This window comes from Rhinoraja longicauda, chromosome 16, assembly GCF_053455715.1.
Source record: "Rhinoraja longicauda isolate Sanriku21f chromosome 16, sRhiLon1.1, whole genome shotgun sequence".
Taxonomy (NCBI): Eukaryota; Metazoa; Chordata; class Chondrichthyes; order Rajiformes; family Arhynchobatidae; genus Rhinoraja; species Rhinoraja longicauda.
In genome coordinates, this window is record NC_135968.1 from 34816374 (window position 1) to 34841404 (window position 25031).

General features: G+C 43.5%; 1 protein-coding gene across 2 annotated transcripts in view; it reads right to left on the bottom strand.

Annotated features, from left to right (window-relative positions):
• Positions 1-25031, bottom strand: part of LOC144601472 (disintegrin and metalloproteinase domain-containing protein 12-like) — a 321814-nt gene that overhangs the window by 74776 nt on the left and 222007 nt on the right. For both annotated transcript variants that reach the window (XM_078413625.1, XM_078413624.1), the window contains exons 10-11: positions 16680-16764; positions 1746-1894 (exon numbers count right to left, since the gene is read on the bottom strand). In XM_078413625.1, the coding sequence (XP_078269751.1) occupies positions 1746-1894; positions 16680-16764 (234 nt within the window). The remainder of the gene's footprint in view (positions 1-1745; positions 1895-16679; positions 16765-25031) is intronic.

Here is a 25031-nt window from a genome sequence, read left to right on the forward strand (position 1 = left end):
TTGTAATGATTTTACATTGATTTATAACTGGCTGCTGAATGGGTGGAATCTGAGTTAGTGATAATCTAACTAAACCTTGAAAATACCACAATCATCTTTGTCTGCTATACAGTTTCCACTTAATCCATTCACATGTACACTTTTTTCCCCATTTCTATCTAGTTGCACCTATTTTCTATGTTTCTATGATAGTAAATTAATTAATTAAACAGGTATGTAAGTAGAATTAGAACCAGTGGACATAGAATGGAATGGATCTGGAATAAAGGCCATTTCCCAATCCTAGACTAATGGAAAAAGGAGTGCTCTAGATCAACTGGAGAAAATGGGAGGCCATTTATGACAGATATGAGAAGAAATTTACGAGAAAAAAAAAAATACGAAAAGAATGACGAGGCTTTGGAATTCTCCACCTTGGATGGCTGTGGAGGCTAATTCATTGTGTTCAATCAAAGCAGGGATTGGTGGATTTCTGGAACCAAGGGATATGAGGAAATGGTACTAGGTTAGAAAATCAGCCAAGTTCTCAACAAGCTTGAAGGGCCAGATGGTCTACCTCTGCTCTTAGTTCTTATATTCTGATTTTTTTATTAAAAAAAGGGTTAACATAACTCAGTATGCAGAAGATGAGCAGGTTTGAGTCAAATATCCACAAAATAGAAAATGCATAGAATAAATAATTGGCCAAACCTATTTGATTTCTTCCTGGCATCAGATTAAAATGCTCTCTAATGTAAAACAATATTATAACTTTCTATGATTCATGAAAATGACTAGCAATTTGAATGAAATTGTAAATGCCACCTATAAACTACCATAACATCTTGCTCAAGGAAGACACTATATTCATTTCTCTACATTATAAGCCATTACAAGTTATCAAATATCAAGAAAAAATATCAAAGCTGCATCAAGGGCCTAATCTTTGTAATAATTTATATCATTTTCCTTGATCAAAATGTGAAAAAAATATGTTAACGTGGCAACAATATTCTGTGAAATCTTGCATTCACCTAAGCAGTAAAGGCACATTCGCCATGATGACACTGTGCATTTTCATTCACAAAATGCTGGAGTAACTCAGCCGGTCAGGCAGCATCTCAGGAGAGAAGGAATGGGTGACCCGAAACGTCACCCTTTCCTTCTCTCCTGAGATGCTGCCTGACCTGCTGAGTTACTCCAGCATTTTGTGAATAAATACCTTCGATTTGTACCAGCATCAGCAGTTATTTTCTTACACTGCCTGTACATTTTCATTGTCTCTGTAGCTTCTGGCTGTGATAATGTTGTCATTTCATATGCAAGCCAGAAGAATTTCACGATAAAAAGGCTATGACATTTGTGAAATATTCTTTGCTGTTTCTGGGTAATTTGTCCACAGCAAACATCTGCTTGAGTGCGTATAACAATAGCTATTTAATGTTAAATTCACAGGGTGTTGACACATTGTGTGGTGAGACAACATCCTAGAAACAGGCGCAAAAGGATCCAAATACTACGAAGTGTAAAATAATTAGAGTGAAGTGAGAGTTCCTTGCTGTTTAATTTGTGCCAATTGTGTGTTTAGAATACCACGGGGATGTAATAAACATTCTTTTTTATCAGCCAAAAAAATCATTGCATACTTGTGTATTGTTTCAGACTCCAGCATTGATGTATTTTCTTGGACAGCTTCCAAGTTTCAATGATAAGGGCAGTCAAACACATTTTCCATGTACAACAGTGGAGTTTGTAACCCTGTTTACCCTGTGGATGGTGTCATGATGCAGCCGCCTTTGTCTGGTGATGTCCTGCAGGTACAACCGCGTTCAGGAGTATCGTGGTTCATGCCAAAATTATGGCCCAGCTCGTGCGCCATTGTTACCGCAGCTCCAAGAGGATTGTCCGAATGATCCTGTAAAATCGGAAGATCTAAATTTTATTCCGGTGTTCATACATTTCGGAAAGAATATCATGTCCTCTAAAAAGCTCCTGGAATGAAAGAAATCAAAGGTGCAATGTGTTGATTATATTGCCTATTACAACATATTACTAATTATGAACTCACTGCTAGGAAAAACCTCCAGCTAACAGAGCTTCCAAATTTATTTCCTTTGGCTGCAATAATGCAGGAATAATAGTAGGTCGTTCAGATCCTGGAATCATCCCGCTATTCATTAACAATATGACAGGTTTGTATCCTTTCCCCGTATCCCTTAAAAGCTTTAGCTGACTTAAATCCACCACCCTCTGATTTAAGATCTTTGAGCTTGCACCTACTGCCCTCTGTGTGCGAGATTCACAGTTCTGACCCTCTTTACATAAAGATATGTTGCTCAACTTATTTCCCAGATTCTGAAATTAATACCCCATTGACTTAGACTTCCTCACTGGTTGAAAAACATTCTCAAAAACAGTCTCTTTCTATCAATGTCTCGTGGTTATTTTTATACATCTATCAATGCCACCTATGTTGTGTCAAGAGCAAATTCTGAAACATGACTCCCCCATTGCTTTATCTAGACATTAATAAATATTGTGAATAGTTGACCACCAGCATTGCAATATCCTGTGGGATGCCACAAGTGAGTTCCTTTAAATTTCACTACATAACCATTATCTCTCCTCTCCGTCTGCTAATACCAAGACAACCCCACAACCAGATCAAACAATTGCCTAATCCCAAAGCTGTCATTTTATCTCGCAGTGATTTACATGGAATCAGACTGGATGCCTTCTGGAAGTTGCCATGAACTATTTCCAAAGACATTTCCCTGCCCATAACTACAATTATTTGCTCATGATATTCAATCAGATTTGTTGGACTTGAACTACACCTTACAAATCTAATTTTGTTCTCTCTAGTCAGTTCTGATTTCTCTTCAGTGTTCAATCATTCAGTCCTTACTTCAAAATTGCCCAAACATCCTCGCATCACATGGTTGATGCATAAATCTCCAACTTTCTCAATTTGTCTTTCCTTCACTATTCTAAAATTTGTAGCTTTCCAAATAAGTAAAGCTCTCTTTAATGAAGAGAACTTTAGTCAATAATTTTAACAACATTAACAACTTTAATTAATTGGACAAAACCCCCCCATGATAATCAGGCAAATACAACACGCTTTTGTTTCCATTCAGGACCTTTCTACAGACTGCTTGTGATAGGGGAAAAAAAGCCGGAAAAGTGGTGGGGGCAAGACAAACCCTGGCAGTGATAGGTGGATACAGATGAGGGGGAGGTTTATTGGCAGATCGGTGGACTAGAGAATGCTAAAGGACACAAAAGGGTGTAGAATAAGGAGAGGAGTGAAATGTAGAGCCAGAGGAAGGCATATGGGTGAAAACTGACAGGGGGCGTGGGGGGGTTCTAGCCTTTGTCCGCCCATCTATTAATCAAAATCTTCTCACCTGTAACTACCTATTACTAGTCAAGCTTTGTCCCACCCCCACCACTTTTCCAGCTTTCTTCCCTCTACAACAATCTATCTGAAGAAGGGTCCTGACTCGAAATGCCTATCCATTTTCTCCGCAGTTATGCTGCCTGGTGCACCGAGTTCCTCCAGCTCAAGATTCTAGCATCGGTAGTTCCTCGTTTCTCCATTTTACGAGCTCTCTTGAGACATGGTTTCAATTCATTACTGACAACTGGCCTCCTGATTTCTGGTTATAGTCTTTCAGTTTCTCATATAGATTTACACATATTTCCACTAATGTGTTACCCTTGCTTTTGTAGAATTCGTCCTCACTCGCCAAGAAGAAAATATTCCCATTTGATTTTCTTGGATACAGAGCAAAATACTTTACTCTTCCCCATTTTGAACTTCTTCTGCCACATATGTTTTCCCACTTACTTTGTCTCTATATGTCCATTTGTAACTTCCTACTTCCAGCTTATAAACATGTAGGAGGGTAGTATCCAACAGGCAATCAGTGTGCCAAATCCAGCCAAGAGCCTTTTTCATATATTCCCCATTTCATCTCACAGCCAGTTTGAACTTGTTAGTTTAAATCAGATCTGACAGTAACGGTTGTCAAAATTGTCTTTTGTGTGATTAATATGGGAAATGTGGGCTGGATAAATCTCTCAGCTATAGAACTCCTTGGGCTGAAGGATTAGAAAAGCAGCTTGTCAATGTATGGATTTAGATCCACTGTGGAGCTTTTATTTACTTCAATCAGTCCTTCAGTCCAACAAGTTTTGCAAGTGATGCAAATTCACGAAATGTCAGAAGCAAGCTTTATCCAGTGTCCATCAAGTTTCTGGGAGTTTTTCCATGCTGTGGAAAAAAGAAATTGTGCTGGAAAATTATATATTCACTGATGTGCTATAGAGCAAGCTCAAATGAACCGGCATGCTAAATTTCTGCAAATTGTGCTCATTAATAGCTTTGAGGATGATGCCAAAATTAATATGTGTTTGCACTCAGGACTGTGAGGAGGCCACTCCAAATATTTCAACGCATTAAAGAGAAATACCTGTATATTTGCCGTGCACACCAATTACACGAATAAATTGTTCAGTATCATGTTTTTAATATCACTTGTTTAAAATCGTATTGCGCACAGTGGTCAATAGGCACTCCTATTAAAAATGGTCACTTATGTGTTTAAGCCATTTTAAGCTAAATTAGAAAACAAAAATGCATGGGAGAGCAATCTTCAATACATTGGGAAATAGTTTTTGAATGCAGCTGAGAGAGAAAAACATTATCTTGTAAAACATAAATTGATTTATGGAAGGTTTTATAGATGTTTACAGATGACTCCGTAGTGAGGTGGGGAAAGGGGGGAGATCCTCTGCACATGTATCAAGAAATGCGAGTTGGAATAAAAGTGGTCATTTATTTACCTTTTACATACAAATTCTGCAAGAACCAATTTTATTCCGTATTCTCAATTTTTGGGTAGTGAGTTGAGAAGTCTCTAAGGGCGAATTTCTGTTACCCGAACAGCCGTAACACTGGGATCACCTGTGTACAAATGAGTTTGGACAGAAACTGGATCCATATTTTCATTTGGAAAAACCAGGGCGACATTATTACAATTTACACTTGGTATGATGATTGTATCCAAAATACAACGTCGCCGATAATTGTGCGGTATTTTGCTGTGTGTGAAAAGCTTGGATACAAGGACCTTGTTTATGTGGTAAAAGCGTGCGTGTGTGTGCGTGTGCGTGTGCGTGTGCGTGTGTGTTGGAGACAAGCCTTTTTTGTGAGGATGGTATTACCTTTTATGTACAAGGACCATACAGTATTCCTTGGTGAATAGGAATGGATGTCAGGATTTGGATTCTCTCAATATTCAATCAGATTTGTTTGATCTTGAACTACACTTTACAAATCTATTTTTGTTCTCTCTAGTCAGTCTAATTTCTCTTTTTTTTCAATCATTGCTTAATATTAGGTCCAGAATATTAAGCCTCAATAGTTACAAATCAGGCAGGGGTTGGGGGGGGGGGGGGGGGGGGGAACATAGCAGTTGAAAAGATCTGAGTCTGAAGAAGGGTCTCGACCCGAAACGTCACCCATTCCTTCTTTCCAGAGATGCTGTCTGTCCCGCTGAGTTACTCCAGCTTTTTGTGTCTATCTTCAGTTTAAATCAGCACCTGCAGTTCCTTCTCACACAGTTGAAAAGATATAACAGGCATGGGGAAAAATAAACCTGATTCTTTTTAAAGTATTTATTATCTACTTGGGTTATGATTGTATGGGAAAATTTAAGTCAAAGTTTACTTAATTTATGGAAACATCAGGGGAAAGATGAAATAACCCCACATTCCAATTTCTTACTCAAATTATTGAAAGACCTTTGGAGAAATCCTGTGGACATTCCTGATGCATTTTTGGAATTAAAGTCAGTTTCCAATGGATAGGCTTATATAAAGATAACATGTTGAGTGTCAGCTCGGGCTTTCAATCTATTCTGAAAAATTAATTTAATTGAAGAAAGTGCATGAAGGTATATTTTAAATGATATTGGTTGAATATATTAGTTCATGTTTCTGTGATAGTCCTTTTCTAAATGGTGTTAATCCTTCAGATTAACCTAATAGCTCTCAAAAAATCAATGGAAAAACTAGATGAGTTGAATGATAGGAAATAAACAAGCTATTAAATGTGATGGGATCTAACTTGATGAATTGGCACGAGGTGGAACAATCTGATCATTACTGACCTTAAAGCATGAGCAAATAATTACATACTTTAAGCCTGCAGAGTGAAAGAAGGGATATCTTATGGTTATCAATGCACAAATGTAGCAGGTTCAATAAGCACACATTTATTTCAAAGAAGAAAACGTAGGAGTTTGTACATGACAGACTGAAGCCGATAGTTTTCAACATATGTGAGAAAAGTCCCCCTGCTATAACTTTTCCTGCCAAAACCTTTCCTCCCCTGAAGCTGTTGACCCCTGCTGGGAGCAGGATTTTTGGCTATGATTTAGAAATGCATATTATTTAATAGGAAGGACCACCGGATAGCAATCAGAAGTAGAACCATAGGGGTCCTTTTACATCCAATTTTCTCCCATTACTCTCTCCTGTAATGAAAATGCTCAGTCCTACTTCTTCCCAGTGGTATTTCTTCATGGCTTTAAACAAACTGCTATACTTTGCGAAATAGCAATTGTGCCCGATCCTGTCATTATTTGACTCGACAAACACATTCTCACACAGAACGTAAAGATAACTAGGATCTTGGCTCATTTCTATCTACTTTATTCCAATAGTACTCCAGCTGATAATCTAGCTGACATCTACTGATAATCTACTTCAGAACAGTTTGCTGTTTCCTTACAGCGAGGCAACAAAGACCTTACTATTAACCCTGGCAATTCTACCCAGTACTTGAATTGTAAAACCTACCATGAATAATATGTTGGCTGCAATGGGACCTGGATGCAATGCTAAGCTGTTGACACACTGGCAAAAATAATTACAAGATCATGAATGTATATGAAAACCCTTTATTTGCAACAAAAAAAAATCAGTGGGGGGAGGGGGGGGGTGAGGGGGAATATTTGCCTGTTTATTTCCATGATCCTATCTTCCTGTCATGCTAATGGTGTCGTTCACTGGATGAACACATCGTTGGAGGCCCATTATCATCATTGCCTAGAATTTGCCAGCATTGCTTCGTCAGGCTGTACTTCTTCATAGAGGAGATGCACTCTGGCCAGGGACGGGGTTGGCAGCTGTTCAACAACTGAAGTTAAGCCGGGAGCTGTGAAGGATGCACATAATGTGGAGAGATCAGCCTCCGAATGTTTCCCAGTGCCTCACTGGAAGCTGTGGTGGAGAACATGGAGGACATGGCAAGGTGATCTGAAGCTTCAAGGGAGCCTAGAGGCTCCACCAGCACATGTTCACAAGCCAAATAGCCATGGGTGGGACAAACCTTGATGCTTGGTGAAAGAAGTTTGAAGATTTCTCCTTGTGGTCAGAATCAATCAATGCCCTATCCTCAGATGTTGCATAATTTACAACTCCCTCATTCCTCATTTAGTTTAGTTTTAGTTTCGAGATACAACATGGAAACAGGCTCTTTGGCCCGACCAGAAATCCCCATATACTAGCACTGTCCGACACTCTAGGGACAATTTACAATCTTTACCAAAGCCAATTAACCTACAAACTTGTACGTCTTTGGCATGTGGGAGGAAACCGGAGCACCCAGGGAAAACCCACATAGAAACATAGAAACATAGAAAATAGGTGCAGGAGTAGGCCATTCGGCCCTTCGAGCCTGCACCGCCATTCAATATGATCATGGCTGATCATTCAGCTCAGTAGCCTGTACCTGCCTTCTCTCCATACCCCCTGATCCCTCTAGCAAAAAGGGCCACATCTAACTCCCTCTTAAATATAGCCAATGAACTGGCCTCAACTACCTTCTGTGGCAGAGAATTCCACAGACTCACCACTCTCTGTGTGAAGAAATGTTTTCTCATCTCGGTCCTAAAAGACTTCCCCCTTATCCTTAAGCCGTGACCCCTAGTTCTGGACTCCCCCAACATCGGGAACAATCTTCCCGCATCTAGCCTCTCCAACCCCTTAAGAATTTTATATGTTTCTATAAGATCCCCCCTCAGTCTTCTAAATTCCAGCGAGTACAAGCCCAGTCTATCTAGTCTTTCCTCATATGTAAGTCCCGCCATCCCAGGGATCAATCTGGTGAACCTTCTCTGTACTCCCTCTAAGGCAAGAACGTCTTTCCTCAGGTTAGGAGACCAAAACTGCACACAATACTCCAGGTGCGGTCTCACCAAGGCCCTGTACAACTGCAGCAGAACTCCCTGCTCCTAAACTCAAATCCTCTTGCTATGAATGCCAACATACCATTTGCTTTCTTCACTGCCTGCTGCACCTGCATGCTTGCTTTCAATGACTGGTGCACCATGACACCCAGGTCACGTTGCATCTCCCCTTCTCCCAATCGGTCACCATTCAGGTAATACTCTGCTTTCCTGTTCTTGCCGCCAAAGTGGATAACCTCACATTTATCCACATTATATTGCATCTGCCATGCATTTGCCCACTCGCCTAATCTATCCAAGTCACTCTGCAGCCTCCTAGCATCCTCCTCGCAGCTAACACTGCCACCCAGCTTCGTGTTCATCCGCAAACTTAGAGATGTTGCATTCAATTCCCTCGTCCAAATCATTAATATGGTCACAGGGAGAACAAACAATCTCTGTACAGACAGCACCCATAGTCAGGATCGAACCCGGGTCCACTGTGCAACCGTGCCGCCCAACTACAAACAATATTTATCAATCCACACTCGTACCTACATTTCATGCTTCATTGCACCCTTATATGTTGAACACAATCACAAGCTCACTCCCACATTTCACAGCTTGAGTATTGTCATCAGCCATCCACAGAACCATGTCAGCCACATCAGCAATTGCCAATACCCACTGACACAAATCCCTGTTACAACCTGACATAACAGTTTACTTTTAGTTTAGTTTAGAGATACATCGCGGAAATAGAACCTTCAGCCTACCAAGCCTGCGCAGACCTGCGATGCCCGCACATTAACACTATCCTACACACACTAGGGACAATTTACAATTTTACCAAGCTAATTAACCTGTACATCTTTGGAGCGTGGAAGGAAATCAGAGCTCCTGGAGAAAACCCACGCAGGTCACGGGGAGAAGGTCCAACCTCCGCATGGACAGCGCCCACAGTAAGGATTGAACCCAGGTCTCTGGCACTGTAAGGCAGAACTCACTGTGCCACCCAGTAAAGATGTGAGAGAAAGGATTGGATGTAACTATCAAAGAGGAGATGGTACTGACCATCTTTGGGCCATTGGCATTGTGTAATGATGAATGCAAGACTGAATCCATTGAAAGTGTTGATATTCTCCAACTGAATTCTCCTTCCCACATATCATTTCACAACTTTTCTGGCATACACAATAAGCATGCCTCTATTATTTGCAAAGACGGGACCAGATAGAAATACATATTATGAGAGGTGTAGATAGGGTAGACAGCCAGAACATTTTTCCCAGGGTGGAAATGTCAAAGACTAAAGGACATAGCTGTAGGTCATAAGGAAAAAAATCAAGAGAGATGTTTGGGCATTTTTTTTTAAATTAGAGAGTGGTGGGTGCCTGGAATGTGCTGCCAGCGGTGGTGGTAGCAGTAGATACGATAGTGGCATTTAAGAGGCTTTTAAATTGGCACGTAGATATGCAGGGAACAAAGGGACATGGATCATGTGTAGGCAGAAATGAGTTCAACCCGGCATCATGTTCAGCATGGACATTGTGGGCTGAAGGGCCTGTTCCTGTGCTGTACTGTTCTCTGTAACAGTAAGCAACATAATGAAGTGGTACTGAATTACTCAACAAAAGGACTGCAACCTTTATACAGTAACAGTAATGTATGTAATTGTGTCACTCTCTTATGCATTATTCAGTATAATTTTCTGCAGTTTAAATTAAAATGACATCACTTCATTATAAGTGCCTAATTTATAATTCTAAAATGAAGCAAAAAGATCTGGATAAAGTCCAAGTCAAACACAGATTCATGAACTGTCACTTATAAAGAGAAAGAGCATTATAAATATAAGAAGTTTTAAATTGACACCTTTAGGAAATATAGGAAAACTGTTGACAATTTAATTATTGACTTCATAATCATTTCGGAAGATACTTTATTTGACAATAAGTAGATTTGAAATTAAATGTGAAAGTAAGCAGACATTGAATATGAAAGCTATAAAATATTGTTCTCAGAAAAATCCCTAAGAACTCTGTTGTTTCAAATTTTAAATAATAAATGCAATTTATTCCTTTAAAAAATACCCAGAGGAAGGGTAGTGAAAGGCAGAGTGCAGTAGCGTAGTAAAGGGAGAGAGCTAGTGGGTTGATTGTAATGGGAGGCAGGAGGAAAAAGGGCCCTCAGTTTACAGTGCGAGTTAAGTGCTTTGCAAAATACCCTCGACAATGGCATGAATGAATGATGAATTTTTGATGAATGACCAATTCTAACATACAGCAAAAAATTCTATATATGTATGTTTTAAACGCTCATTTCTCTAGTAGGCAGAGTAGCCCATTGCCGCTGTGCACAGAGATAGTCATGTCCAGTTGGAACAGAATGGACTGAAAAGGGAGAATTAAAAACATAGTTTGTTGGAAACACTCCGCAGGTCAGGCGGCACCTGGTGAGAAGAGAAACAGAGGTGATGTTTCTGTCAAAATCTCTTTCTCTGAACCTGGCCTGTTCTATCATATGCATAGTTTAGGCTTGTTCTTGCCCCAGCAAACTTATTTCGTCTTCTTGCGAGTCCATGCTTTCTCTCTTGGTCCAATCCCTTCCCACTTACTTTGACGATACATAGAAACAAGGATACTATTTAACAAAAAGGACACTAAGCGCTGGAATAACTCAATGGGTCAGGCAACATCTCTGGAGAACATGGATATGTGATGTTTCAGATCGGGACCCTTTTTCAGATTCTATCCATGTTCTCCAGAGATGCTGCCTGACTCACTGAATTATTCCAGCACTTTGTGTCCTCCTTTGATGACACCTCTGATACTCACACCTATTCGAAAAAGGGTTCTGACAAAGGGTATCTGATCTAAAACATTAAATTAGTTTTACTTTCCACGGATGCAGCCTGAGTTGCTGAACGTATCCAACATCTGTTTTTATTCCAGATTTTCAGCATCTGCAGCTTTTTAAAAAATCATTCAAAAGAAGGAATTGGGAAACGAGAATACACGTGTGTCTGCGTGTGTCAGAATACATGTGTCTATCTAAAAAGTCATTGTTGGTTATTTGCGTTAAATGCAACACATAGAGGCATCAGCACATTGACTCAACCTCTGCGATTCCATCCCTTGACTCCAATGGAATCAAAAACTGAGTACAATATGCTGATAGAAAAACTGAAAGTGTTGGAGTACCTCAGCGGGTTAGGCAGCATCTCTGGAGAAAAAGAACAGGTGACATTTTGGGTCGGAACCCTTCTTCAGACTGAAAGTAATGGGGGGGGGGGGGGGATGACTGGAGGCCAGAACAGATTAGGGCCAGTAACAAATGACGAAGGAAGGGTGGAACCCGTAATGGCCCATTGTTGGCTGGGGAAGAGGTGATCCCTTCATTCCTACACACACAGCATCTCTGGAGGACATGGATAGGTGACATTTGGGGGAGGGAACCTTCTTCAGACCCACTCTCAGACTCTCCAGAGCCATCTGAAAAAGGTTCCTGACCCGAAACAGCATCTATCCACGTTTCTCCAGAGATGCTGCCTAACCCGCTGAATTTTTCAAACACTTTGTCTTTGTTAGTAAACCAACACCTAGTGTTCTTGTGTCTGTACACATGTTACTTTATAGCACATTCATGGGTACCAACTATCAATAGACAATGGCATGTTTTAACAGTCAGCTTAATACTGTGTAAAAAAAAGAGTCCTCTCCCAGGACGAGGCCAGCAGCCTCTCCGCATCGGAGGATGAGACGACCGGGAGGAGCCGACAACGGAGGCAGAGGCAGAGGAAGGAAACGGGGGAGGAGGAAGGTAAGAGAAAGAACGTGTCTGTTGCCCCCCAGCCCCAGGAGACTGGGAGCAGTGCCAATGGGCCCCAGCCCCAGGAGACCGTGAGCGGCACAACGGCCAATGGGCCCCTGCTCCGGGAGACCGTGAGCGGCACAACGGCCAATGGGCCCCTGCTCCGGGAGACCGGGAGCGGCACAATGGCCAATGGGCCCCAGCTCCGGGAGACCGGGAGCAGTGCAGTGGCCAATGGGCCCCAGCTCCGGGAGACCGGCAGCAGTGCAGTGGCCAATGGGCCCCAGCTCCAGGACACTGGGAGCAGCGCAGTGGCTTCGCCAGAAAATACACCCTGTGCTGAGGAAGCCACCAACCTGTACCACTACCTGTGCGACAAAAATGTGCAGGAACTGAGCCAGATGATTGGCATGCGGGAGGATCGCCTGGGACAATAAAGGACAATGGAGCTGAAACTGGCATCCTTAAACGTGCGCAGTGTGAAGAGCACTGTGCGATGTGTATCCGCCTTGCAGTACCTGGCCAAGGTAAAGGCGGATGTGACTTTTTTACAGGAGTGCGGGCTGCCACACCTTCGCTGCTATCGGAGGTGGTCGCGATGGTGGCCCCACGGACTGTCGGTATGGTCGGGGGGAAATGATTGTCGTGCGTCCGGTCTGGGGATCTTGCTGCGGGGAGGGGGCTTCACCATCACTGAGGTAAGGGAGGCGGTGGGGGGTCGTCTCTTGGTGGTGGATGTAATGTACCGTGGTTCTCCGCTCCGGCTGATAAATGTGTATGCCTCACCCAGGTGGAGCGAGCGGGTGGCCGTCCTCCAGCAGCTCCCACCGCTGCTGGCCACGTCTAGACCGCTCGTTCTGGCCGGTGACTTCAACTGCATCATCGATGCGGCTGGACGATCCGGCAGTGCCAACCACAGACTGGACGGCACCTCCAAACTCCTGGTGGAAACGGTCAAAGATGCAAAGCTGCGCGACGCCTTCAGTGACCCTGCAGGCGGAGTCCAGCCACGGTTCACCTGGTCAGGACCAAACGGTTCAGCCCAGTCCCGGATAGACTTCCTCTTCACATCGAGGGCCGTCACGGTCAGACACACCGACCTCGCCCCGGTGTTCTTCTCTGACCACTGCCTCCTTCAGGCCACCTGTCACCTACAGGAGGACCGGAAGGCGGGCAGAGGGACGTGGAAGCTAAACGTGGAGCTGTTGACCCCGGAGAACGTTAAGGAGCTAAAGAGGGACTACGCATGTTGGAGAACTGTGAGGCCCCTCTTTGACTCCCAGACACTCTGGTGGGAGGCAACAAAGGAGAACATCAAGAAGTTCTTCATCTCAAAAGGTGTTCAGAGAGCAAGACAGGGTAAGAGGGAACTGTGTCAACTCCAGACAGATTTGCAGCAGCTACTCCTTCTGCAGAGGAGAGGGGTGGATGTGAGGGAGGAACTGAGAGAGTTGAAGGGCCGGCAAGCTCGGCTCTTTACCTCTGAATCCTCCAAGATCATCTTCCGGTCCAGGGTCCGCCATGTTGAGCAGGATGAGACGTGCTCACGTTACTTCTTCCATAAGGTTCACAGGGGGAGCTCTGTGATCAAAAGCCTTAGGGAGGAGGACGGCTCGGTAACATCCTCGCAGACAGACATGCTCAAGATCTGCAGATCCTTTTATAAGGATCTGTACGATGTAAAGACCACAGACAGCACCGCCTCCCAGAACTTCCTGTCCTCCATCACGGAAGTCTTGGACGACAGCAAGCGGGAGAGTCTGGACCAACCACTGACCCTGGAGGAGCTGACTGGCTCCATCCGTTCCTTTGACTCGAGTAAAACTCCCGGAGGCGATGGCTTACCGGCAGAGTTGTACTCGGCTCTGTGGGACTGGGTGGGCCCGGACCTGCTGGAAGTGTACAACGATATACTCCTAGCAGGCAGCATGTCAGACTCTATGAGGAAGGGCAACATCACCCTGATCTACAAGCAGAAGGGGGAGATGAATGACTTAAGGAATTGGAGACCCATCACATTGTTGAATGTAGACTACAAGATCCTGTCTAAGGCCATCGCCAACCGGGTCAAGTCTGCTCTGGGACAGGTGATCCACCCGGACCAAACCTGTGCTGTACCTGGCAGGAAAATCTCAGACAGCCTGGTGCTGCTGAGAGATACCATTGCCTACGTGCAGGACAGACGGGTGGATGCCTGCCTGGTCAGCTTGGACCAGGAGAAGGCCTTCGACAGGATATCGCACACGTACATGAGGGACGTGCTCTCCAAAATGGGCTTTGGGGAGGGAATCAGGAAGTGGATACAACTGCTCTACTCTGATATCTGTAGTGCAGTCCAAATTAATGGGTGGGAATCAGACAGCTTCCCCGTCAGGTCTGGAGTCAGGCAGGGTTGCCCTCTTTCCCCTGTCTTGTTCGTCTGTTGCATTGAACCCTTTGCCGAATCCATCAGGAAGGATGCGAGCATAAGAGGAGTGACACTGCCAGGCAGTGGGGGCACTCAGGTCAAGGCCTCCCTGTACATGGACGATGTCGCCGTCTTCTGCTCGGATCCAGGGTCGGTCCGCAGACTGATCAGCGTCTGCGACCAGTTTGAGTTGGCCACGGGGGCCAGGGTAAACCGCAGGAAGAGCGAGGCCATGCTCTTTGGCAACTGGCCCGACCGATCTTCCATCCCCTTCACCATCAAGCCTGACTTCCTGAAGGTGCTGGGGATCTGGTTCGGGAAGGCTGGGGCATGTAACAAAAATTGGCTGGAGTGGATAGCCAAGGTGGGGAAGAAGCTGGAGCTGTGGAAGCAGCGCTCCCTCTCCATCACGGGGAAAAACCTGGTCATCAGGTGTGAGGTGCTCTCGGGGCTGCTGTACTTGGTGCAAGTGTGGCCCGTCCCTCCCTCCTACGCCACGGAGATCACCCGGGCCGTCTTCCGTTTCGTCTGGGGGTCGGCGATGGACCGGGTGCGACGAGCCACAATGCACAAGTCGGCAGACAACGGGGGTAAAGACGTGCCCAACGTCGCCCTCATTCTGATGGCCACTTTCGTGTGTGGCTGCATCAGGCGGAGCATAGAGCCAAGGCACGTGGGCACCAAATGCCACTACCTGCTGAGGTTCTACCTGTCCCCGGTGTTGCGAAGGATGGGCCTGGCGCAGATGCCACGCAATGTGCCAGTCAGCTGGACATTGCCGAACCATCTGTCGTTTGTGGACAGGTTCTTCCGGACCAACACCTTTGACCACAAGTCCATCGGGCAGTGGTCAGCACGGAACGTCCTGCAGGCACTGCAGGGGAATGACTCCATGGATCCTGTGGCGTGGTTCCCAGAACAGACAGCCCAGCTTGTCTGGCAAAATGCCTCATCGCCAGTACTCACCAACAAGCACCAAGACCTGGCTTGGCTGGCGGTGAGGGGAGCCCTCCCAGTCAGATCCTTCCTGCACCGCCGGAACCTCACTACCAGCGCACGCTGCCCTCGGGACGGCTGCTACGGAGAGGAAACGGTGGCCCACCTCTTCAAAGAGTGTGGATTTGCCAGGAGAGTCTGGAGAGGTCTGCAGGGGTCCCTGTCACGATTCATTCCGAGCAGCTCCGTCACAGAGGACTCTGTGCTCTACGGACTGTTCCCAGGGACGCATTCCGAGACTGACATCGAGTGCTGCTGGAAGGTCATCAACTCGGTGAAAGACGCTCTTTGGTCTGCCCGATCCTTGTTGACCTCCCAGCGGAGCGAGCTGTCCGTCAAGGAATGTTGCCGACTGGCCCACTGCAGACTGCAGGAGTACGTGCTGAGGGACGCTCTGAAGCTCGGTGCAGCCAACGCCAAGGCCCTGTGGGGGAGGACCACAGTCTAGGGTCCTTCCGCTGCTGGACATGGGGGGCAGGGTGTGGTGGAGAGAGACGCCCCTCCAAACAAGGGATACTGGGTAAATGTATGTAAATGTAAGTAAATGTCTAAGTAAATGCCTGTATTGAATGTGTAACCTCCGGAAATGTCGGATGGGTTTGTTTAAAAAATATGTTTTGTAAATGATATTTATTACTTGAATAAAGTATTTTTTGATATAAAAAAAAAAATAAAAAAATACTGTGTTAAGAATCCAATTCTGAATATTAGAAACATTAGGTTCCAAAGTAGAACTTGTGCAAAGTATTACAAAACTATCATCTCTTGGGTAAATCTGGAATTCAGAGAGATACTTAAAGGAGAAAGTTCATATTATTAGGGTTACTTTTATAATTCCTCATTTTCCTGCTTCCTTCTTCAAGATCAATTACAACAACTAGTTTGCACGCCAGTCTAATAATATTCTCTGTTCCAAGCTGCAGAAAGTCACTCTCTGTTTCTCCTGCCCCAAGCAACATTTCCATTTCCCAGACAATGCCTCCTCTTGGAATAAAACCACAAATGGTTGTTAGATTGTTTATCATTTTAAGCTAGTTTTCACAGTGAATGGCCAAATCCATTTAATTTAGACAATCTGTTATCAGCAAAGATTAACCAGAAACTAGATTGCATTTGAACTTAAGGTATACGAAGTGAAAAGAAGTGTTATCGTTTGTGTCCATTCTTAAGTTAAGACTGATGAAGCCTTTATGATAGACAAATTCCATTTCACAGTGTTGACTGCATTGCTGATCATTACTCACCATTACGATTCCACCTGACTGTTCCGCTGTGCACATACTCATAATGGGTGCCATTCCAATGGTGGTACCCTGGAAGTACACTCCACTGCAATAGAAAATAAACACACTTCATCATATTCTGAAGTTGAACAGTTTTATGTACTTCCTATTTTCATAATTTCAATACATTTTATTTCTTAATTAGCATTTCAGGCAAGAGTGAGATTTAAATCTCACCCTGTTTGGCAGTCTAGACTTTGAGAACTGTCCTAACTCTATTCAATTGTTATTTGAGCTTGCAGCGGAGGCAGAACAGCGGGGCTGGAGAGCAAAGATCTGCCCGGTAGAAGTTGCATGTCGGGGCTTTGTGGCAACATCAACTGCAAGACTGATGATGGACCTGGGGATCAGCGGACAAGCCCTCCGCCAGGCCATCAAGGAAACATTAGGGGTGGCAGAGCAGAGTAGCCAGTGGCTCTGGCTGAAGAGGAAAGACCCCATCTGGTCTCCCAAATAAGCCTGCCAGGCAGATGCAGAGGAGGGTGGTTCTGGGATACCAGAACACACCGCTGAGCCTACTGGAGATGTCGTGGGCCTAGTCAGCGAAACGTTGATGAAAGTAGGAGCCCACTTGATAACCCCAATGACGTGTCTGGCCAGCCTTTCTCAACATCGGAGGAGCATAGGTGAGTGCTTAAGCCTTCCATCACCACTGGGAGCGTTAAGAGTTGGCACTTTGTATTTTAACATCACGTCGTGTGTATTTGAAAACAGCTCAGCTATTAGTCATCCAATACTCAAAAATAATTTTGCTTCTGCTTTATATGATAATTAATGCCTTCTAGTTAAAAAAAACCCTTTGTACTGAAATAGACATATTGAAAAATCAGCAACATATTGCTAAATAGGCATTCCTCAGGAATAAAAACCATCAGTATATCAGTTAAAGAAGCAACAACATCCATAGACAGTGACAAATTAAAGGACATGATTGCAAGCAATAGCTCTAATCACCAAACAACCATTCTGAAAAATGGCTGCGTTACTGAGGTTGAAATGTTAAAAATATCTAAACCAATTCCTAGATAATTAGATTTAAGGTACTTGGTAAGAACTTTGACATTCTAACTAGTTATGAGTTGATTGAATGGAAGTAATTCCTATAAATCACTTGGAAGGGCATGATGATTGATTGATATGCAAACTTACACCTCCCAGTGCTTGATGTTTTAAATTGCTCAATATGTAAATGTTTCAGCTCCAAGTTATTCATTCACCTTCAGCCACGCACCATATTTATTAAACAAAGCAAACCAAATAATCAAATCAATCCGCTCAAACAGCATCTCTAATTTTTTTTCATCTTCCTTTTATGAATGACACCAACTGAGTTTCAGCTTCAATAAAGAAACATGTTTGTTGCAGACCAAGAAAAAGCTGCCCTGAAAGATTTTGACGGCAGTAAGGATCTGAATTCCTCGATGACAGTGGTGCAAAAGTTTTTTTTTGCAGGGAGAACCAGACTGACAATCCGAATACAGTCACTGAGTACTCATGCAAATTATGCCAACTATGAAAACACAATTGGTATAGCCTAAAGTTTAGTTTTATTATCAGTCTGTTAAATTTCAAATATTCACACTTTTAGAAAGTTAACTTTTAAATATTCAAACAATGCAACCTCCTCCAGCTATCCCACTGCCTCTCCACTGTATGTCCATACTGCTCCTCCACTCTCCTCTCCCAGCACTTCTCTCTCATCTTCACTCATTTGGCCGCGACTGTTCCTTCTCTCTCTTCCTGCAGTTGCTACATCCATGCTCTTTTAAAAATAAAACTGTCGCTGTCTGGTCAGAAGCATGTTTGCAATTGAATGTGGCAATCAAATATTAACCAAGTGGAACACCGAGACCTATTGGGGAGACCATGTGGCAGGGCATGTGTGATGTACCACAGCATCACAGGGCGCGTGTGATGTACCACAGCATCACAGTCTTGGAGTCTTCCCCTGCTTCAAAATGCATCCTCTCTACCACCGGGAGTATTAGGACTCTGCAGAAACATATCTCGTTGAGCAGTGAGTGTGGTGAGTGCAGTGGGCTAGACAAAGGTAAACAGGAACAGTAAATTGGATAGACCGCTGCAGCAAGCAGGATTTAATTTATCACGGCTCTCTTTAGATGACATTTAGTTTTACTTTTAGTTTTAGAGATACAGCGTGGAAACGGACCCTTTGGCCTCCTGAGTCCACACCGGCTGGCCACCCATCCCCGTACACTAGCACTATCCTACACACTAGGAAAAATTTACAATCTTTACCAAAGCCAATTAACCTACAAACCTGGAGTCTTTTGAATGTGGGAGAAAAACAGAGCACCTGGGGACAACCCATGTGGTCACAGGGAGAACATACAAACTCCATACAGACAGCACCTGTAGTCAGGATCGAACCTGGGTCTCTGGCGCTGTAAGGCAGCAACTCTATAGCTGTGTCACCATGCCGCCTGATCCTGAACACAGTTCTAAGGAGCCCAACAACAGTGAGGTAATGAAACCAGGACAACAAACCAGGAAGTAAAAAGCATCAAATTATAATTCACTTTACAGAAATCAAATGATGTCTGGAAACTAAGCACATGATTTAGTAGAAGCAGAAATAACTTAAAAAAATAAACACATTTAACTTTGAATTTGATGATCCTTCTAAATGTTATCACTCTACCAACGCCCTTCAGCCAGTTAACCCTTTCAGCGCTTGCAGCACCGGAGGCCCGGGTTCAATCCTGACCACGGGTGCTGTCTGTATGGAATTTGTACGTTCTCCCTGTGACCAGCGTGGGTTTTCTCCGAGATCTTCTGTTTCCTCCCACACTCCAAAGACATACAGGTATGTAGTTAAATTAGCTTGGGGTATGTGTAAATTGTCCCTAGTGTGTGTAGGGTTATGTTAATGTGTGGGGATTGCTGGTCGGTGAGGACTCGTAGGGCCAGTGTCTGCGCTGTATCTCTAAACTAAACTAAACTCGATGCTGATTGACATCATGACCTGCTTACTCGGCTTTAATAAGGTCATAAGAAATAGTAGAATTAGGCCATTCGGCCCATCAAGTCTACTCTGCCATTCAATCATGGCTGATCTATCTCCCCCTCCTAACCTCATTCTCCTGCCTTCTGCTCATAACCTCTGACACCTGTACTAATCAAGAATCTTATCTATCTATGCCTTAAAAATATCTACTGACGACCTCCACAGCCTTCTGCGGCAAAGAATTGCACAGATTCACCACCCTCTGACTAAAGAAATTTCTCCTCATCTCCTTCCTAAAAGAATGTCCTTTAATTCTGAGGCTATGACCTCTAGTCCTAGACTCTCCCGCTACTGGAAACATCATCTCCACATCCACTCAATCCAAGCCTTTCACTATTCTGTATGCTTCAATGAGGCCCCCCCTCATTCTTCTAAACTCTAGCGAGTACAGGCCCAGTGCCGACAAACACTCATCATAGGTTAACCTACTCATTCCTAGGATCATTCTTGTAAACCTCCTCTGGACCCTCTCCAGAGCCAGCACATCCTTCCTCAGATATGGTGCCCACAATTGCTCACAATATTCTAAATGAGGCCTTACCAGCACCTTCTAGAGCCTCAACATTACATCCCTTCATTCCATTCTTCCAATGGACATTCATTGCAGGTGCACCTCTTCTGCAAGACAGTTTAGCCTTTACATGTGCATACTGTTTCGTAGATGCCATTGAATGTGTGCTATTTTTTAATATGCGAGAGAAACTCCTCAAAGGTGTAATAATAAACTGCAAAATTCTCCATACCCAGATAAAGATATTGACTTTCAATGATCAGTAGTTCGATAATTCAGTTCATTTCCATTACTTCTACACAAAGCAAGTCCTGGTAATGTTCTATAGTCATAGAGCATGCAGCACAGAAGCAGGCCCATCAGCCCAACTTGCCAATGCTGAACAAAATACCCCATCTACACTAGTTCCACCTGCCCGCATTTGACCCATATTCCTCTAAATGTTTCCTATTCATGTATCTGTCCAAGTGTCTTTTAAATGTTGTTATAGTACCTGCCTCAACTACCTCCTCTGGCAGCTCATTCCACTTGCCCTCAGGTTCCTGTGAAATCTTTCCTCTCTCAACTTAAACCTATGTTCATTGGTTCTTGATTTTCCGACTCTGGGTAAAATATGGGCATTCATCCCCATTTTTTCCATCATGATTTTATACACCTCTATAAGATCACCTCTAAGCCTTCTGCACTCCAAGGAATAAGGTCCTAGCCTGCTCAACCTCTCCTTACAGCACAGGCCTTCAAGTCCTGGCAATATACTCATAACGTAAATCCTCTCTGCACTCTTTCCAGCTAACAACATCCTTCCTCTAACTGGATGACCAAAACATAAGGTGATACTCCAAATGCGGCCTCACCAATGCCTTGTACAACTGTAACACAACATTTCAACTTCTATACTTAATATCCTGACTGATGAAGGCCAATGTACCAAAAACCATCTTGCCTATCTAACTGTAACACCACTTTCAAGGAATTATATGCCTGCACTCCAGGATCCCTGTTCCACAACACTCCCCAGGGCCCTACCATTCACTGTGATCCTGCCCTGGTTTGACTTTCCCGAATGCAACACCTCACAGTTACCTGTATTAAAGTCCATTAACCATTCCTTAGCCCACTTGCCCAGCTGGTCAATATCCTACTGTAATTTTTGACAACTATCATCGCTATCTAAAACACTACCCAGTTTAGTGGCATCTGCAAACTTACCACTCATGCCTTGTACATTCTCATCCAAATTGTTGCTATGCACCAGGGAGCAACACACCATCCTGCAATCTTGATTGCTGTCACAGAATCTCCTGTTTGTCCACCTAACTAACGAGTGTACTACCACTGCATTAGCCTTCCCTGCTAAGCCCCAGAGCCAGCCCCGGTACCACTGACCTGACCACTACTGCTGTCCACCCCTAACAGTTCATTCACCCTCAACAGTAGCCAGGAGGTATGGCTGTTTTGAAAGGGAATGGCCACAGGGGTCACCCGCATCCTCTGCCTACCCTCTCTCCTGGTGGTCACCGATCTGCTCACTTCCAGGAACTTAGGTGTGGCCACCTTGCTTCTACTCCTATCTATGAAGCTCTCATTCTCCCAGATGATCTTAATGTCATTCAGCCTCAGCTTCTTAATGTGGTCTGAGGGGAGCTGCACCTGGACACAGGTACAGTCATAAGGGATACCAGCAGTTTCCCTGATTTCCCACATCCTGCAGGATGAAACATTGCACCATTCTAGTCCTGGTAATGTTCTATAGTCTTCTATCTCTACTGCACTGATACCAACCAAGAGGAATAAAAAAGCATAACCATCACGCACAAGAAACTGCAATCCGTACCTTTACCTGTAAGGGAGTGCTGAGCAAACCATACGTATTCAGATTTTGAGATTTTTCATATTAATATATAAATTATAAATAATGAACTCAATATTAAGACACAAGGAACCCATAGATGCTGGTTTACAAATTGCTGGAATAACTCAATATCAATGTTGTTATGGCCCGGTTTATTAGTAATACTTTTTCTTGTAAAATGGGAAAAGGATCAGTGCAGATCATGAAAATGACAAACATGAAATCGTAAAACAGATTCAGAAATTATAAAAACGTAGGCAGTGAATTTCTACAACTGAGTCATAAAAATCAGATTTGATTTCTGGCATCTGTGAAGTTAGATTATCTGAGCAGGACTGTTCTAGAGGTGCTACAATTGGCCTCTGCATCCTGGACTAAAAGGGCAAAAATGTCAAAGTCTCATCCAGGGAGTCTAGGTGAGAACAAGTTTAGACTTGCTGAAGGTTGTTACCTGCCAAGATGTCCTCAACAATAACTCAATGCATGTAGGAGGGAAGAGAAAGTTACAAAGAAAATTGAAAGCCTTTTATTTTCATAGCTTGTAAGTGAACTTTAGTGAGGTTGGCAGGCAAAAGCTTTAAGGCACTTTTCTGTTTGCTGTCCTCACAGAGGAAATAACTTGAAACTGATTTATGTGAAATTGAAACTTTTTACGTAAAGGCTTTTCATGAACTTGTGAAGCTCCAAGTTCAAATGTAGCTCAGATATTTCTTTATTTGAAGAACACTAGTGGAAGCGGCAATTTGCAAAATGAGGAAGTGCAACTAGAAATGATTTGGATTCAGAACTGGCTTTCTGGCAGAAGGCAAAGGGGTCGTGGTGGAAGGACAATATTCAGGCTGGAGGCCTGTGACCAGTGGATCTGTGCTGGGATATAGATGAATGATTTAGCGTAGACGAGTTGGTTGGTAAGTTCGCAGATGACACCAAGATTGCTGGGGTCACAGATTGTGCAGGAAGACTGTTGAAGTATATAGTGGGTATAGATTAGCCACAGAAATGGGTGGAGAAATGGCAGATGGAGTTTAATCTGACAAATGAGAGGTGTTGCACTTTGGGATGTCAAATGACAGGGGAAAATATACAACTAATGGCATGACTCCGAAAAACCTTGATGTACAGAGATCTTGAGGTCCAATTCCATAACTCCCTGAAAGAGGTAACACAAGTTCATCGAGTGGCATGTGTACATACTTGGCCAATAAATTTATTTATTCATTCACTCATTCATTCATTCATTCATTCATTCATTCATTCATTCATTCATTCATTCATTCATTGCTTTCATAGTTTGGGGCTTTGAGTACAAGAGTCAGGAAGTCATGATGCAGCTTTATAGGACAATTTGGAGTATTACATGCAGTTCTGGTTGTTCCATTACAGGAAGGATGTGCAGGCTGTGGAAAGGGTGCAGAGGAGGTTTGCCAGAATGATGCCTGGATTGCAGTGTATTAGGTACATGGAGCAGTTGGACAGACTTGGACTGTATTCTCTGAAACGCCGGAGAATGCAGGGAAACCTGAGAGAAGTGTATAAAATTATGAGAGGCATAGATAAAGTAAACAGTCAGAACCTTTTCCCAGGATGGACAAATCAAATATTAGAGGGCACAGCTTTAAGGCGAGAGGGGCAAAGTGTAAAGGACGTGTGCGGGGCAAGTCTTTTTTACACAGCCGGTGGTGAGTGCCTGGAACGCACTGCTGAGGGTAGCGGTTCAGGCAGATACAAGATTGGTATTTATGAGACATTTAGATAGGCACATGGATACGCAGAAAATGGATGTATATGGATTATATTCAGGCATATACAAGTTGGTCTTGGCATCATGTGTGGCAGAGACATTGTGGGCCAGAGGGCACGTTCTTTTGCTGTTCTTTTCTATGTTCTATTTGTCTATAATTAATAATTTAAACTCATTACATTTGTAAGTATTGACTGCAGAATTATTGAGTTTTACACCACAGAAATTAGCTCTTTGGCCAACTCATTCATGTTCACCATAATACTAACTTAATCTCAATTGATTGCTTTAGGCCTATAACCCCTACTTCTTTTCTGTGCAAACATTTGTCCAAATGCCTTTTAATCGTTGGAAATGCATCCACATCTACCTTTTCGCTGGCAGCTCGTTCCCTATAACTGCCACCCTCTGTGTAAAAATACTTGCCCTTCAGATCTCTCCTCAGATGTATTTTAGCTGTAGAACCTTTCTCCACTTATACCCCAACACAGAAGCTGTTTTCCCTTCAATAGGGCACAAATAAACCGAATGAGCAGTGATTTTAGCCGTACAGCCAGAGCGAAGGGGAGGAGTCTGGAGAAAGGGTCATGAATGTTGTTGGAGCGACTAATGGTGATGATAAGGAAAATATTTGATATTATAAACAGGTTTAGTAACCCACTCTACTATTGACAATGCAATGTATAGCAGATGCACACATGCTGTGTATGGTAGACTATGGCTGTAAATTTGGTCTTCATTTTTCTTCTGTTCCTGTGTCTCAACAATCAGCTTTCATTAACCTCAATTCATTGTACAGCTGCTTGCAAATTCCTACACAAAGTGTGCATGGAGTAGACAGATCTCAGGAAATGAATCTATGTATCCAGTAAATGGTTTGCCATGTCATTACACTGCAAGGAGAAATTCCCTTCCATGTACAGAGTTTCATAGAGATGTGATTGGTATTTATGCTTTTCAATGACTGATTTTTATATTCAGAAGATCCAATAAACTTTAACTCTACGAGCTGTGGTGCTGACACTCGACTGACTTTTACCACGCAAAGCACTTCCATTCTTGTCATGCAAGTTCCTTCTATTTCAAAGGCATATAAACGTAAGTTGCTCAGAACAATTTGGATACTTCCATTCATTAACCAGTGATTAACCAATTTTTGTTAACAAGGAGCATTAAGGTTT